This window comes from Limanda limanda, chromosome 13 (assembly GCF_963576545.1).
Source record: "Limanda limanda chromosome 13, fLimLim1.1, whole genome shotgun sequence".
Taxonomy (NCBI): Eukaryota; Metazoa; Chordata; class Actinopteri; order Pleuronectiformes; family Pleuronectidae; genus Limanda; species Limanda limanda.
The window spans coordinates 16,294,705-16,311,196 of record NC_083648.1 but is presented as its reverse complement, the minus strand read 5'-3'; the positions used below and the strand labels follow the sequence as shown (position 1 = coordinate 16,311,196).

The 16,492-nt window shown below is 42.7% G+C and overlaps 1 protein-coding gene across 1 annotated transcript; it reads left to right on the top strand.

Moving 5' to 3' along the window:
* The first annotated feature begins 1,182 nt into the window (after positions 1-1,182).
* LOC133018353 (segment polarity protein dishevelled homolog DVL-3-like) lies at positions 1,183-15,839 on the top strand. The gene is made up of 15 exons (XM_061084708.1): positions 1,183-1,792; positions 3,695-3,764; positions 6,348-6,463; positions 7,164-7,276; positions 7,903-8,038; positions 8,907-8,997; positions 9,104-9,173; positions 9,405-9,544; positions 10,207-10,283; positions 10,449-10,516; positions 10,607-10,756; positions 12,211-12,342; positions 12,755-12,922; positions 13,128-13,331; positions 14,550-15,839. The coding sequence occupies exons 1-15, from the start codon at positions 1,632-1,634 to the stop codon at positions 14,906-14,908; spliced, it is 2,055 nt and encodes a 684-aa protein (XP_060940691.1). The 5' UTR covers positions 1,183-1,631; the 3' UTR covers positions 14,909-15,839.
* The last annotated feature ends 653 nt before the right edge of the window (positions 15,840-16,492 follow it).

Genomic DNA, 16,492 nt, shown 5'->3' with positions numbered 1-16,492 from the left:
TCCCAGTGTCATTCTGTGCTGCTTTTGATACACATTTCAGAGAAAACCATTGTATTTTATACTTTACTACATATATTTGACAACCTTACCTAAAAGTTACTTTTATATTTTTGGATTTTAGATACTGGATGATTTAACATGCTTAAAAACCTATTGTTAGAGAATAACCCAGTAGTAAGGGTCACTCATTAATCATTAATCAAATCAAACCTCCGGTTTCCTGAACTTTTACTTCGAAGGTGAGCTGGCTCACTGTCCAACTCTGGATGTCCTCGTTCAAGATTAGCTTCTCAGGTTGACTTCCACTTCATGCACAGACCAGGTGAGGCCTCACTACTGCACGAATCTACAACAACAAATCCCTGGATCTTTGCTGCTTAATTTCCAAGCAGTCTGCTGCTGCTTGTTTCCATGTGATGTCCTGAGGCTGCCCCCTGCTGGTTGCTCGGTTCCTCTGCTGCTCTTGCTTGATTTGTGCAGCTTGTGATTAACTAAAGTTGTCCATAAAAGAAAATCTTTATTATCCTTCAAGGGCAATTTGATGTACAACCAGCAATCAGTGCACGACAAAAAAACAACCAACATATACAATGTAAATAAAACACAATGTAAAAACCCTTTAGACTAAGTAGCAGGGGAATGTTGAATAGATCCACATTTGTTCACGTAAATATTTCCACTCATTCTCATCTTACACCCTTGATGTGTCCAATGCTGTTGTAGAAGCGGTAGTAGGACTGAAAGTCAGGAGTCCCTCGGTGCCACTTTGGGTCGACATTCCTCTCTGGTCGAGAATTAGTCAAGAAATCATGACCCTGAGCTGAGTCAATGTTCACTGGGTTCAATGTGGAAGAACATGGAAACAGGAATTATAAAGATACACATGCCAATATCACTTGAAATACAATTTGAGAAGCATTCTGTTATTACTGAGAATTAGTAGGTATAATATATATTTTATTAAATATAATGATACATGGAAGTCGTAGTTGGTTTTAGATTTGTCGTTGTGTTTTGCTGTTGTAATTTGCACTTCCGGTCCACGCTATGTTGATCATATGACCTTCTACCTGCAACGTGGGTGCCCCCCCCCCCATTCCCCCCTCAGTAGGACCGCCTCTGTTGATTGTATGCACTGCAGCAGGCCTCGCACAGCTGCCACTCTCCTCCTCTCCTGTAGGTGGCGCACTTCTGAGAGAGGCTCGGACGGTTGTGTGCAGATTCGTGTGCAGGAGGAGTAGAAGCTTGCAGCTGGCGAGCGGAGGAACCAGAACCTCCAGATACCGATTATCTCTCCTGCCTTTTCTCACGGGTTTCCACTCGTTTCTCAGCCTCCGCTGCGCTGTCGGGAGTTCGGTACGAACGGGAGCTGACGCAGTTACATCGTCGGACGGGGCTCGGACGCTTTGCGGTGGAGCAAGGTGCTTCTTCGAATTTAAAAGGCTGGCGTCGGCGAGCTGGCCTAGAGAAGAGAGAAGCAGGCTCACAGCAGCGAGTCGGTCCGCCGGGGAGAGCCGGGAAGACCACGGCACCGCCGCCGCCAGCGCCACGGGGAGCCGGGGCCCGAGAGGGAGCCTGCCGGGCCCGCGGCTTGATGCACCCTGCCTGCCTCGCCTCAGCCGCAGTCCGACATGGGGGAGACCAAGATCATCTACCACCTCGACGACCAGGAGACGCCGTACCTGGTGAAAGTGTCCGTGCCGGCGGACAAATGCACTCTCGCAGACTTCAAAAACGTCCTGAAGAAGCCGAACTACAAATTCTTCTTCAAATCTATGGATGATGACTTCGGGTAACTGTCCACTGGGTTTATCGTGTTTAACATGGAGTCGACATTAGGCTCCGGGCTTTTCCTCACGCTACAGCAGCTAGATTAACACTAACTTGGTTACTGCCTCATTCCGCCGGCCTGTCATCAGTGTTAACGTTACCTGGCTGCCGGTCATTAGCTAGCTCATTGCCCTGCCGTTCCTTTGTTAGCTGCTAGCGACGGAGCTCGCTGCGTTAGCAGCTCTGCTCAGCGTCCTGACCCCGTTTGTTTACATTGCTGCTGCGGCTAGCTTACGGGACTCGGCTGCCTTGACTCTGTCACGCCGAGCCTGGTGTTTGTCATGTTAACAGACACCAGAGAAAACCCCTGGCTGGCACTGTGACCCATTTTAGGTAAAGTAGGAACATGGTAGTGTTTGACTGAACTGATAACAACCAGTTAATACAGTAACCACCAGGCTAATATGCTAACATGCTAATGTCAGAATGTACACGGCCAGTTTCAGTGAGTCTAGCAGGCCCCCGCTGTTGTTGTCTGTTAGCCCGAGGAATGCGGAGTGGAACACAGGAATGCCCTGTTCATCACCGTGGCAGCTTTATGAGCACGTCCCTTTGTGTTTAAACCAGGCTGGAGAAGTAGACGTTTTATGTGCCTCCAGACAGGGACTCCTGCCCAGCAGGGAAACGGGAAAATGTACTATTTTTATACAGCTCAGCCAGGTTTCCAAAGTTGTTTTTGGCTATTTCCAAACTCCAGGGTGGGGCAACAACTCCTGAACGTTTGCAAGTGGGGAAGAAATGTTTTGAGAGGGGACAATCTTGTCCATGCTGTAAGGAGGGATCTGGATAATCCTGTAAATTAGATAGTGAAACCTTTACGCCAACCTGTGTTGGTTTAGATTGAGCAACCTGTCTTACTGAAACAGAGATCAGAGATCCTGTCAGAAACTCCCACTGACCAAGATGCACAACCATTCCTGTCCCGACCTGTAGTCTTGAGGCAATTGCTACATATGTGCCTGATTTGTTTGCTTGAAGTGACAAGGTGGTGGAGAGGAACCATTTGACACCTCAATCAAATGTTATCTTTACAGCCAGTTATCACAATCGGCCTCATATGGTTTAACAATCTGTACAAGGTGCAACATCCTCTGGTCTTAGCACTGAAACAGTCGGATCCATAGCCCGCTGTAGATTCATCGATCAAAACATTTTGTTATTTGGTTGAAACATATGAGAGGATTCATGTTTATCCTGGAAATCTTTATGTTCCCCAGTCTGTTTTATCTTCAGACCCAAACAGTTCCCTTTTAGTACCATTTGACCTTTATATAATGCCTGACCAAGATGGCGTCTTTTGACTGGTTTTCCATGTCTGTGCTTGTAGCTTCTAAAACACAATGATTTCCAGTTTCACCTTGATATTCTGTTGATATTCTCTTTTGAACAGTGCTAAATTGTGTCTATTTGTAAGCAGATCATTGATGTTAAGTAAGCCAATTTTCACTGGTTCATTTTCCATATCCATTTGTAATACAGGTTAGCATGCTGAATAGTTTCTGCTAACTTAATTGTTTCTCTTCTTAACCATAGTTTCATGTTACTGTCTACAAAGTATCAAGGAACAGTTTTATCTCTGCATTGAGGACATTTCAATTGTTTTCCCTCTGTCACTACACAATACTTTGGTCTGACGTTTCTATAGGCACTTTGTTTAAGCAGTATATCTTGTTTTTCTGGCAGTGTAATAGTCGTGTAGTAAGTGCACTGTTAAATCAGCATTGGTTGTCCCAGTTTTCAGTGTCTGCCCTTGCTGAAGTTTCGCCCATCTCCATTGCATCTAAATACAGCCACATGTTTTATTGCCCTGAGAGCTTTTGTGTTGGTAAAGGTTCTCTGAAACAAAGCTTTGTTCTCTTTACAGGGTGGTAAAGGAGGAAATATCCGATGACAACGCTAAGCTGCCCTGTTTTAATGGACGTGTGGTGTCATGGGTAGGTTTAACGTACATCCGGGAGTCATTGCTCTGGTTTATTTATTTGTTTGTTGGTGTGCTTCTCTCTGTGTTCACCATGTCTGTGTGGCAACTGCGTGTGTGCATGTATATCAGAGATTCCCATCTGTCGGCCAGTCACAACCCTACTCCATCTCTAGGGAGGGGCTCCATGCATCTGCGTGATAATATCATTATCACATAATGACCCGAGGAGCAACACACACATGAACAGCGGGATCTTTTTCTCCGATTGTGTTTTTAAGCACCTTTTTTATGTGTTTCAAAGTTTGTTTGTTTATTTATTATTAATTTGATATGCTAGTCACCACATGCACCACATACATGCACATGCTTACGTTATGTAGTGTTTGATTTGGAGGCTCTAAGCAATAATCCTCCCATCTCCACAAAATTAGAGACATCTGCTGTTGGTGCACACTGCACAGTCGGCCTTCCTCTCTTGACGACGTTGAAATTGAATTAAGAACAAGTGAAATCACAGGATAGGAGGAAAAAGACCCCATAACAAAGAGCTTCACTGCATTTCAATCTAACAAGAAGATTGAATCTTAACGAAAAGAGAGAACAAAGTTGAGGGAAAGAATGTTGTGTGTAAAAATCTGAAAGGGTTATGCATTTGGTTAATTTTGTACTGTGCTTATATTAGATCCTATTTGAGGGACATCAAAACAGTGTTATCGCTTCATGTTGCTGTGCGTTATCCAGTGTGCTCATTCCAATGTAACCCTCTCCTGTGGTCATTTTCACTAGACTGTGTGCAGAGGTTTGGTTTGTGTAGTTCTAAGCCTGTTCCCCTCTTTGTGTGTGTGTGTGAGTGAACATGTTTATCTCTTGGGGGTTGTTGAAATGTTCCGTGTACAAGGAGCTGTTTTTCCTGTTACGGTGTGTCCATTTGTTTGTCTCCACCGTTCATCTGTTGGCTTGATTGATTGCTCTCTGGGGTCCAGGGGCCTGGCTCGCTAGCATCACATCACATCATCACAATGGGCCAGCACCCCGAGTCTGCAATGTTTATTTTATTGTCAGCTCACAAAGGTATATTGCCTATTTAAATCTTTCCACCTCAGTGCGCTACAACGGTCCTGCTGTAAAAATGAAATGTACTGAAGTAGACTCCAAACCTGATAGTACACATACACACTATCTATATATAACTGAGAAAGGGTTAACATTATTAGTTGTACGGCACATTGTTGCAACAATAAGTACTCTTATTTAATTACTGTCTTAAAACAATAGATTGCTGTGTTATTTCCGTACTGGTCATTAATTTTAATGTCCTTGCCGTAATCTATCTAATTTAAGACAAGTTGTCCATTTGCAGTATGATACAATTAATCTGCTGTTGTTTCATTTGTTATTGGACATCCCCCATTTTCTTCCCTTGCAAAACTTTCATAGTAAAAATCAGTTACGGTACACAAAAGCCAAATATTTTAAGTGTCTGGTTTCTCATGGTGGAGATTTAATGCTTCTTCATGACATTCAGTCTCATAATCTGAACAGCCATGGGTATTGGAGTTTTGGGTGGACAGAAATAACACATCTTGTTGATCACCTGGGGTTGTGGGGAAACTTATGGGTAAGAAAGTTAATTTATTTTAGTTTGGCTTCAGGAATGGTACAGCTAAGCACTATGGAGATCATGTTTTATAGACTTCATGGGTGTGGTGAGGATAACATGAGATATGACTCTAGACACATGTTGTGAGAATGAACCTGATGTTCTAAAAAAACATGTTTCTTTGCCCTGGATCTAGTAAACGGCTGTGTTTTTTTATTTTTTATTCTACACAAAAGATACAGTATATACTGAAATGTATATAGCTCAGCTATTACTTCAGCTCCTACCAAATTTGATCTTTTAACCCCCTTCAAGCTGCTAAAAGAGCAGATAGTTAGACTTTAAGTTAGTTTTTGCATGCAAAAGCAAATGCAGCTATGGACAACAGCCAAGATGCTACAGAACTTAAGAACCACATTAGACTGGGTTAAAAAAATATTCCCTGAAATGTGTTGGAAGTTAAAAAGAGATGGAAATGTAAACAGTTGAATGTGCTAATATTAAAATGTGCTGGTGAAATAATTTCCTCTGAGCGCTCACGACCCATTGGAGCCCACTTTTTCCCACACTGTGGTAACTCAGGCAACGCTGTCAGGTAGACAAACCACAACTCTTGAATCTGTGTTTTCTTTCTCTCCTTCTTTCTTTAATCCATAGCTGCCTCTGGACAGCTTTGCTCTGTCAGCAGGAAATTAGGAGAAGGCAAATAAGTTTTTAGTATTCGTGGAAGCATTTTTAGTCCCCAAAGTAAGAGCACATTTGTAGCTATTAGCTGTTTTATTTTGTAGCAATAGTTTACTTACCACCTGTAAATGCTGTTCAGGCTGTAGGCTGCGATAGTACAACAAGATATCCTGAATATGGTGTAGTGTAAATATAGTAGTGCCCTGACATGTGCCTGTGCCCACTTATTCTGTGTCTTCATGTGTTCTCCTCCCTCTCTGTCTTTGTCTCACCCCTCAGACTGACCTGATTCTCTGTTCTCTTTGTTAACAGTTGGTCTCGGGAGACGGGGCCCACACAGACACCGGCTCAGTTGCAGATAGTATAGAGCCGACACCCCCCCTGGAGAGGACCGGGGGCATCGGGGACTCTAGACCACCTTCCTATCAGTCAGTACACTCAAGAGAAGACTTGTTGCATCTTTGTCTAACGTGCAAAAGAGCGAGTTTGTGTAACACTTGATTCTGTGGGTGTGTGAAAGAGCGAGAGATGCCACGTGTACTTTGTTTAGCTCTGTGTATGTGTCTTGAATGAACCCATCTGTTTTCTAATAACCTCAGTTACACAGGAAACAGCAAATTGAATAGAAAAAGTATGACACCTTGTGACTGCTGAGGAGGAAAAATACTATTTTTTTCTTCCACCCACTTATCAAACAAGTTGTCTTCATGCTGGAAATACATCTTTTGTAACATTTGATTTGGTAAAGTAGAGCACAGATTTCTCTCAGTCCTGCTTCCATCTTACAAGACTTTTAGTTCTTTAATGGATTTGTTCAAAGCTTTTACATTTATCTTCAAGTAAATCAGTGTAAAGTGTGTAAAAGACACATGATCGTAATACAACAGAAATCTTCAACTGACTTAAAAAAGTCAACTAACACAACCACTTCAATTTCTTTCAGACCCAGAGTGAATCCTCAACCACACTGGGGCAGAGCTTTTACATTTGATACAGTTTATGATGTGATTTTAAAAAGTAGTACTTTATATAAACTTGAAATGAACTTAACTGCTACACTGATGATGATCGATTGTATTTCCCTCTTTAATGCCCACCCTCTCCCCTGTTCTCTCGCTCTGTCTAAAGTGGGAAAGCAGCAAGCGGTCGAGACAGTTTGGACAACGACACAGAGACCGGCTCCATTGTGTCGCAAAGGAGAGAGAAGGAGAAGCCAAGACGGAAACACACTAACGACCAAGGTAAGAAAACTGTAACTTCAGCTGATTTCAGACATGAACTCCGGAAAAAGTCTGGATAATTGGGTCTGGGCATTCTCTGGAATTCAGAGGGGATGAACGCAGTGAGAGATTGTTAGGGTCATGCCCGATCACAACATCAGGAAAATGTTTTACTCTGTTAGAAACGTTGTCAACTCACTCACTGTTCATTTTCCTGCTGTATTCTCAAGTGGGCTCACTCAGAAATTTTCCAGACATGGCACTAAAAGCTCTGATAAATGTCCAGAATATCTGATTGTAACTCTGGTGTCCTCACATTCAGCTCAAGAACATCTCTAGAGAAGTTTTTCAACGTGCATGTCTGAAAACAACTTTTGTGTTTTTTTTTTAATGTTTCTCGTTTTACTTAATGTTTTTGGAATGTTAGAGTTACATCCTTAGTTTTGTGCTGTCACAGTTTGAGTAGCTATAGTATGAATTTAGATGAAAAGGAAAGAAGAGTCTGACCCATGACAAACAAATTGACCTCAGTTAGTCTCTTTTCTATTTGTGGATACAGTTTTCATATTCTTTTGTCAGAATTTTTTTAACAGAACTTTATTTCCATTTGTCACATGTATTCTGTTCATGATATCGTCCTGCTTTAGGTGGGAGGCAGAATGGCGTCTCATCGCGGGCAATGGGGCGCGGAGGCGCAGAGTACGACAGCTGCTCGTCCTTCATGAGCAGCGAGTTAGAGTCCACTTCCTGCTTTGATTCAGAGGATGACGACGCAACCAGCAGGTCAGATGTTTAGCTTGTTCACTCAGAAAAGGGCTAGAGGAAAGCATCTACATTTACAGATGATGGCTTTTGGCAGAGATTAGCACAGACTAATTGCCTAGTGGTTTTGTGGTCACCCCCTGGTTCTCCTGCAGAGCTCGTAGAAATATCTGCAACCCACGTTAAAGCCTCTGCTGTTCTCAGCCTTTAGGCATCTCCCAGGATGACTTTTCCTGTTGTTGCAGCTCTAATCGGCCTGATTTACAGTTTCTTTCCGCTGCAGAATGAAATTGATTTTTTCACCTCAACAAAATGTCTTGATACTGTGCCAACTGAGGCTTTGTCAGCACCTAACTTATAAATTAAGTTAATTGGATGCTGTCGCAGAAACGGTTAAAGCAATCCTGACTCCTGGCCGGCATAACTTTTATTATGGAAATATAATAAAAGTTATAATGTGCGGAACAGGGAGGTTTACATACAACATTTACACAAATTACACGAAGACAATTTGATTATTGTTCGGTACAAGTATTTTTTTCTTTGATTATGTCCTGGATTGTTAACTTGATTTAGGAAGAAAAGATAATTGAAATTATATGGTATAATTTCTTATTTAAAAGAGCTATATTTAAGTTTGGCTGCTGCTGTATAGCATATCATTTACAGCTGTTTACTTAGCAATCTAGCTGAAACATTACAAGTTCTATTCCAAATGTGATTTCTTTACTTGCCAAGAGCTTTCTCTAGCATTAACTCTTCTTTGGTTAATATCTCGTCTTTGCTTTGTACTGAAGTTAGCATAATCACATCATCACATAGTTAGTTATGATTAGATCAAACATTGAAGTGTTAGTTTACTCAAATGCTAATATCTTCTCGTATTCAGGTTTAGCAGCTCCACCGAACAGAGCTCCTCTCGTCTAATGCGACGACACCGCCGTCGTCGACGGAAACCGAAGGCCTCCAATATTGACAGGGTGAGACCTCGCACACAATTGGAAGTACAGGACTGCAAAACCTACCTAAATCTCTTAAAGAAAATGTATTTTCTTTGCTTTCCTCCCATCTCATTGTTCCCTCCAGTCGTCATCATTCAGCAGCATCACAGACTCCACCATGTCTCTGAACATCATCACCGTCACCCTCAACATGGGTAAGTGACTTAACGCTTCGGAAGTTGTACACAGAACATACTTGGATTCGAATGAATAAATGTGTAGTCTGCCTTTTTTCCATAATAAAGCTTCCTTATGTTGTCACCCACTGAGACAGATTTCAAAAAGTCATTTCACTGGACCGGAAGATACACAAATGTTAACAATTTGTTCTACTTTAATTCCTAATTCAATCCCTGCTGCTTCGCTTGTTCCTCTCCACCTCACAGAGAAGTACAACTTCCTGGGCATCAGTATTGTGGGTCAGAGTAATGAGAGGGGAGATGGAGGAATCTACATTGGCTCCATCATGAAGGGAGGAGCTGTGGCTGCAGATGGACGCATAGAGCCTGGGGACATGCTGCTGCAGGTGTGTGTCTTTGTGTGGGTGTGGTTGAGACAGAGAAAGAGTAGAGACATAGAGAATGAACAACGTGTGTAGGTAGTTACCTGGAAAAAACTTCTCAACAGGCAAAACAAACTCATGAGTTATTAGCATTACTGTCATTCATTAAACGGTTGTTGTGAGTCAAGCATGTGTGTGGATTCAGATGTCGTCTGAGCCTCTCCAGTGTAGGTAGCTGCATGTTGTGTTTGTGTTTAAGTGCCAGCACCTGCAGTGAAGTGGAAAGACTTAGTAATGTGTGAGCAATAAACGTTTTTCTAATAAATGCCACAAATGCTTTTGGCATTATGTCACTACACATGTTAATAAAGATTTCTACAAACCTTTTTCTTTTTATCTATTCCTCTATCCCATGCTTGTTTACGTTTACTCGCTCACTCACATATTAGTAAAAGTGCTGTTTTGCATGGTTAAGAAACTCTTTTGTGCCTCACTTTCCTTTATTATTCTAATATGGCACCTCATGTTGAAACAATGCCAGTCTTGCTAATTGCTCTATGCAGCTGGATTTAATGGACTGGCTGTGAAAATGTTATACCTCTTTATACCGAGAACAATGGAGTGTGAGGTTTGTCATTTGAGTATCAGATTTTAAATATTTTTTTATTTTCTTTTTATCCCTGCAGGTGAACGACATCAACTTTGAGAACATGAGCAATGACGATGCAGTCCGAGTGCTGAGGGACATCGTGCACAAGCCAGGGTGAGCAGCACAAATTAGCACAAACCCTGTCAGATAATCATAATATTCCATAAACCACAGTTGTTAAATAAGAACATAAATGAATTCTTGTAAAGGTGCAGCTGAGACCTAAGTTTGTTTTTAGATCGGTGTGGGTGTAAACTTGCTTGTTTTTTTTTTTACCAGCCCCATTACTCTCACTGTGGCCAAGTGCTGGGACCCAAATCCTCGTGGCTGCTTTGCTCTGCCAAGGAGTGAGTATTTGATTCTACTTCCATCGTGTTACTCTGGCTCGAATATGGTCACCAACTCCCAAATGACTTCCCCGCCTTTCATTTCAACAGGCGAGCCAATCCGGCCCATTGACCCAGCTGCATGGGTGTCCCACACGGCGGCCATGACGGGGGTGTACCCTCCGTATGGCATGAGCCCTTCCATGAGCACTGTCACCTCCACCAGCTCCTCCATCAGCAGCTCTATTCCTGAGACTGAACGTGAGTCCTGTCGCCCACTGAGGGCTGCATGTTGTGGCCTTTAATAAAGGACCTTTTGTTCAAAGCAACATAGCACATTGTATTTTAGCTCTTAGTCGTGGTTTTCATTCACTTTTATTTTGTCAGCATCTACCCTGAACAGGATCTTATATATTGTCTGTTCTTCTGAGGTATAACGTCTTACAGGATTGTTGATATTCCAGGACATACACTTTTTTGACCAAACACAAACCCTGCCACCTCCAAAACTGCCCTAATATCACTATCTTCCTCTGGCGTGTTAGTAATTCTCTGTTAACTGTGGCCCTGCCCTTTCACTGCATTCCTGCAACTTCTCTCCGTTCCAGCTTTTTACTGTGCTCGGCCCCACAGCTTCCATCTGCTCAGTAACTCTTGTCAAAACTGAGCTCATAACTCACAACTTTCATCCTCCCTGTAATCTTTGGAAGGACTGATGCTTTTTTCCCTTTTCTTTCTGGAGAAATACCTCCACTCTTAACACACTTTCCGATCAAGTTTTGGGGATTTTCCCTCTCAGAAAGAACATAAATTGCACTTGATCACATGCTTCGGGTAAATATCTGCGATATTCCAACACTTAAAAGAGAGGTTTGGCTGGTTCTGTCACCATTTTTCAAATTTAAAGGCACATTTGTCTTGTGCTCTGGATAATTGGGTAGGAGGGTAAAAAGTGTAGCTACGGTAAAGTTTAAAAAGAGAGTTAGGCTTTAGTATGGGTTCTTTTTTTTTAATGGAAAAAAGCACTACAAAAAAACAATGAAACCTAGCATTATTAATCTTCAATGAAAACATCTACTTTCCTTGAAGTTATATCCAATGTTAAACTGTCTCGTGTGCAGCACTCAGAAAATGTTTGCAACCGTTTTATTGTATTATTACAGTAACGAGGAAAAAATCATGGTTGAACGGGAGGTAAATGAGGCAGTGAAAGAGGAAGTCAGAACTTTAATAAGTAAATTACAGGACATTATTTGACTGCAATAATCCTCAGTTAGATGATACGTAAGACATAATAATATTCTAGGTAGAACTTTAAATGTGAACAGGCTTTTGTTGGGGTTTTATCAAGACCAGCTGAGTCGTGGTCCAGGTCAAACAAAGATCAAACCTGATCTCGTCTGATTTGCGTCAAGGCAGAAAGGGACACAAACTACACTCCAGACCACAGGAAACCAAATACTATTCCTAAACAGACTTACATTTTTGTAGTTGTCCTGATAACAGCACTCAGCTCATTTTGAGGTTTAGGGGGAGAAAACAGAAAGCTCTCAACTGTTTTTATACATGTAGGAGAATAACATATTTTTTTCCAAACAGGTTCTGTGGTAAATACGTTTGATATGAGATGGAGATCCAGAGTATCTCAGCTGTGTGAGGAGAATGTGGTTCAGCTGCTGTGTTTATTTGAACGTGTGTTCTTTGATATTTCCCAGGATTCGATGACTTCCACCTCTCCATCCACAGCGACATGGCAACAGTTGCTAAGGCCATGGCCTGCCCAGAGTCAGGTCTGGAGGTGCGGGACAGGATGTGGCTCAAGATCACCATCGCTAATGCCTTTATCGGTACGTCTGTCAGAGCGGAGGGCATGGTCTCGCATTTGTAATTTCCTTCATCAGTATGCATTCACATCTTTTCTTTTATTCTCTCCATTCAGTTTTTAGACTGGCTCTGTCAATTCTAAAGTGACAACATTTAGCTTTTTACTCCAGTTTAGAATTATTCTTTGTCTTTATGAAGAAGCACCATCACCAGTTTTCAAGCAAACAGCCTTTTAATAACAGTGGTGCTAATAAGCCATGAATTTGTTTTACCTACTGAGAAGTCGGCAGATCTCCTGGTTCATTGCTCAGTTACACAGTATATGTATATGTACTGGTCAAAGATAATTGTGTGTTGTTGCTGGCCAAGACAGAGCAAGAAATAAGCAAAACTGCAGAATTCACATTTTATGAACACGCGTCTCTGTGTCTTCAGGTTCTGATGTGGTTGACTGGCTCTTCCATCACGTGGAAGGCTTCTCGGATCGCCGCGAAGCCCGCAAATATGCCAGCAACCTGCTGAAGGCCGGCTACATCCGACACACTGTGAACAAGATTACCTTCTCTGAGCAGTGCTACTACGTCTTTGGAGACCTCTGTGGCAGTAAGTGCACACTGCAGCCTTCATTTTGCTAAGATCTGCCTGGAGTGTGAGCAGTAATATTAAAATTCTATACAGTTTGTTGGTTAAGTTGTATTTCCTGCCACATCTTTTTAATGCACTGTTGTGAAGGAGGACAAATATATAATATAAGTGGATGGTTAATGCTGGAGTTTACATCCTTGTTTCTTCCTCTTTCCTCCCTCAGATATGACCCACCTGTCTCTCCATGAGCACGATGGTTCCAGCGGGGGTGCCTCAGATCAGGACACCCTGCCCCCTCTCCCCCACCCCGGGGCAGCTCCCTGGCCGATGCCCCTGCCCTACCAGTTCCCCATCCCTCATCCTTACGACCTGCCACAGCCCTTCAAAGGTGGACCAGGCGCTGGCAGTGCAGGAAGCCAGCACAGTGGTGAGTGCAGCGTGAACAGGAAGTTTCATCACGAGAACAGCTTAGTTATATTGAAAAACAATCTCAAGAGAAGGGGAAGTGTTGTGGTTGTTGGAAAAGCAATAGGAACATCCAAAATTAATCTTTGGGGTATTTACTTGACCTGTGAAGAGTTATCTGTGTCTTCACAAACAAATATGTATCAAAATGTTTATTGAAACCTTTCCAATAGTAGGATATTAATCAATCTATCTGTTGCAAACCCAAGGTTTTCCTTAACATATTTTAATTAGAATTCTCTTATTCTAATGAGGGACGGAGGGACTTCTAGAATTTTAGATAGAGCCACATGAGAATATCAACACAAATGTCTCCATACAGTGACTTGTCCAGTGCTTGTTTGAGTTATAATACTTCAAAGACTTACAGGACACAGTCTGGCTCTGTTGAGAGTGAAAAATATTTCTTCCAGCCGCGCCAAAGCTGCCTTATTTTCATGATGCATTTTGTGTATTGAAAGTGTGTAGAAATAGAAAACCAGACATTGTGGTTTTAGGAGCAGTCTGCTTACGCAATTGAAATGTTTACAGACCAACAACAGCTGGACCCACTGACTGCACACAACATCTCATTTGTTCTGTCTTGATTTAATGGCTGCACACTACTGCAATTTGAATGTACTGGTGAATATCTTAGCTAACAAGATACAACATGAAAATAACAGTTTGTTTCATTACTTTTCATGTTTTTCCTGCTTGAAATGTTTGTGCCGAGTTAGTCTAACAAACCACACCTCTGTCTCTCAAGTAAACTCATACAAATTCTTTTCATTTCTGTGGATTTTAATATAATTTCATGGAACATGCATCTCTAGCACTATAGTAATCTTTATTCATATCAACTGTTATGGTTTCATTCATCATTCTGAAGAACTTGCTGGAAAAGAAAACAGGCTGTTTGTGGTAACAGAATGAAACTTGTAATTGCCTCTGGGAATGGCTGAGGTGTTTGGCCGGTGAAGGCAGAGGATTCTCTGAGTCATGAAGCTCTCCTGAGTGGCTCCCATAAACTGGGTCAGCACTGACTGCATTACTTCACCGGCACGCAGGTGGGAGGGAGAGGCTCATGTAGGTCATGCAGAGATAATAAAAAAGGGTAAGGTTTTTTAAATTTTAATGTGACACATAATAAGGGAGGATAAGTGGATAATAAGTACCTCGTCTTCTCCTCTGTCCACAGGAAGCAGTGGTTCAAACTGCAGCAAAAACGAGGGTCGGAAGTCCGGCGGCAGTGGCAGCGAACCTGAGATCAGGAGCCACCGAGCTCCTAGCGAGCGCTCGCTCGCTCCCCCCAGTGAGCGGAGCGTCCGCAGCTCTGTCAGCCACCGCAGCGCCAACTCTCACTCCATAGCCTACGGGCCTGGCCTCGTTTACGGCCCCCCTGGCCTGCCCCCCCAGCCCCCACACTTGTCTACAGCTGCGCCTGGCGCCCCACCGGGCAGGGAGCTCCCCTCTGCACCCCCGGAGCTCACTGGATCACGCCAGTCTCTGCGCATGGCGGTGGGCAACGCCGGAGAATTCTTCGTTGATGTGATGTGATGTAATGCAGGTTTTAGGCCGATTAAAGTAGCAGATTGGGCTTTCTCATGACGTTGTGAGACTGAGAAGGACAGCGTGACGAGACGGGAGGTCCTGTTACCCCAACGCTGTGATTCCACTTTCATGAATGGAACCAATCCTGCTGTGTGTGCGAAGAGAAAACGCTCCCCCTCTCTTTTGCTTTTTTCCTTATAGTAGTGGCCATACTTTCTTCAGTGAAGAAGCCCCCTCAGTCAAGATTGAACCAAAGCAGCCTTTCTCCTTTTTACGCTCCTTGGTGGGGAAGAGTTTGAGTGAGGACAAAAAGCAAGAGAGAGAAAGAGGGAGGGAGGCGGGGGAAACGGACGGCAGGGGAGGATGAGTCAGTGCTTTTCTACATGGATGTTTTTCATTTGTTCTTCTCTTCACTCCTCTCTGCCTTCCTTATCTTGCATTCTCTGTCCTCCCCCACCCCTGTCCATGTCAAAACTGAAAGAGAGAGAAAAAAAAGAAGCCAATCTTTCAATTCCCACTTGCTGACCCCTAACAAGACGAGAGAGAAAAAAAACTGTAACAAAGCCGAAACGAACACTAACTGTTGACCTTATTCAAACTTTTTAAATGTTTGCTTGACTTAAAAAGAGAGAAAGAAATGGAAATAATTGTATGTAGTGCAAGAGAATCACAGTCCTTAATGTAAGAATGCATTTGTTTAATTATATATACGTAGTTGGTCACAACTAGTCTCATTCTCTAATGCTTAACATGAGCATCCAGCTTCCAGAGTCATTTTTACACTACACTGCTGCATTTTCATCTGTTAACCAGAGCATTTTCTGACTCTGTCATGTGATAATGTATAGTGGAAAAAAAATCCTACCATGTCTTTCACACTACTCTTTTATCAAGGAAAAAATGTCTTTTTATTTATAAATATAGTTTTATGACTTAACTCTGCTGCTCTGCGTTGTTTTTATTGCTTTGGTGTTGTTGGTGTGAGCCTGGGTGCCAGACGAACTAAGCCCCGCCCACATGATTTTTTGGTCGGAAAAATCGGTCTGGAGTCGCTCCTTTGGGGAGAAAGTATCTCGAACAGAAGCTGTTCGGACCAATCAAATTGTCAGGGCGGGCTTTATACGAGGATGGACAGATGATCAACAGTTACGTAATCAACTACGTCATCAAAGACGCTGGAGAGCTGAGATGTGTAGATGCTGCCATTGAGTAAGTTCTCCGTGTATCCTTAAATTCTTTTTACAACACCCGCAAAAATCGTTCTTATTCTACTTCTTCCAGCGTGCGTGCAGTTGAGTTCTATTGACAACAACTATGCGTCGCTCAACATACGTCACACACTACGTTGCTCTGATTGATTGTAGGTCTATCCAATTGAGCGAAGAGGCATTTCTTTCCTGGTGCGGTTGAAACACGCCCCATAATCACAGCCCAATGGAGCGGTCTCATATTCTGACTAGAATCATAAGTATGACAACGTCAGGCTAGGTGTGTGTAAGTGGAACTGAACTTTGAAACCTAGTCTTTTTTTCTCCCATATGTTACCCCAGGTCATATTTGCGTTTAAAAGCAGCAGATTCCAGACTATCC

What these genes read in the sequence shown, in the direction of transcription:
- LOC133018353 (XM_061084708.1), top strand. Translation starts at nt 1,632, where the DNA reads ATGGGGGAGACCAAGATCATCTACCACCTCGACGACCAGGAGACGCCG. An exon ending in GAAACACACTAACGACCAAG is followed by an intron (nt 7,277 to 7,902) that starts GTAAGAAAACTG and finishes GTCCTGCTTTAG; the next exon opens with GTGGGAGGCAGAATGGCGTC. An exon ending in GATGACGACGCAACCAGCAG is followed by an intron (nt 8,039 to 8,906) that starts GTCAGATGTTTA and finishes TCTCGTATTCAG; the next exon opens with GTTTAGCAGCTCCACCGAAC.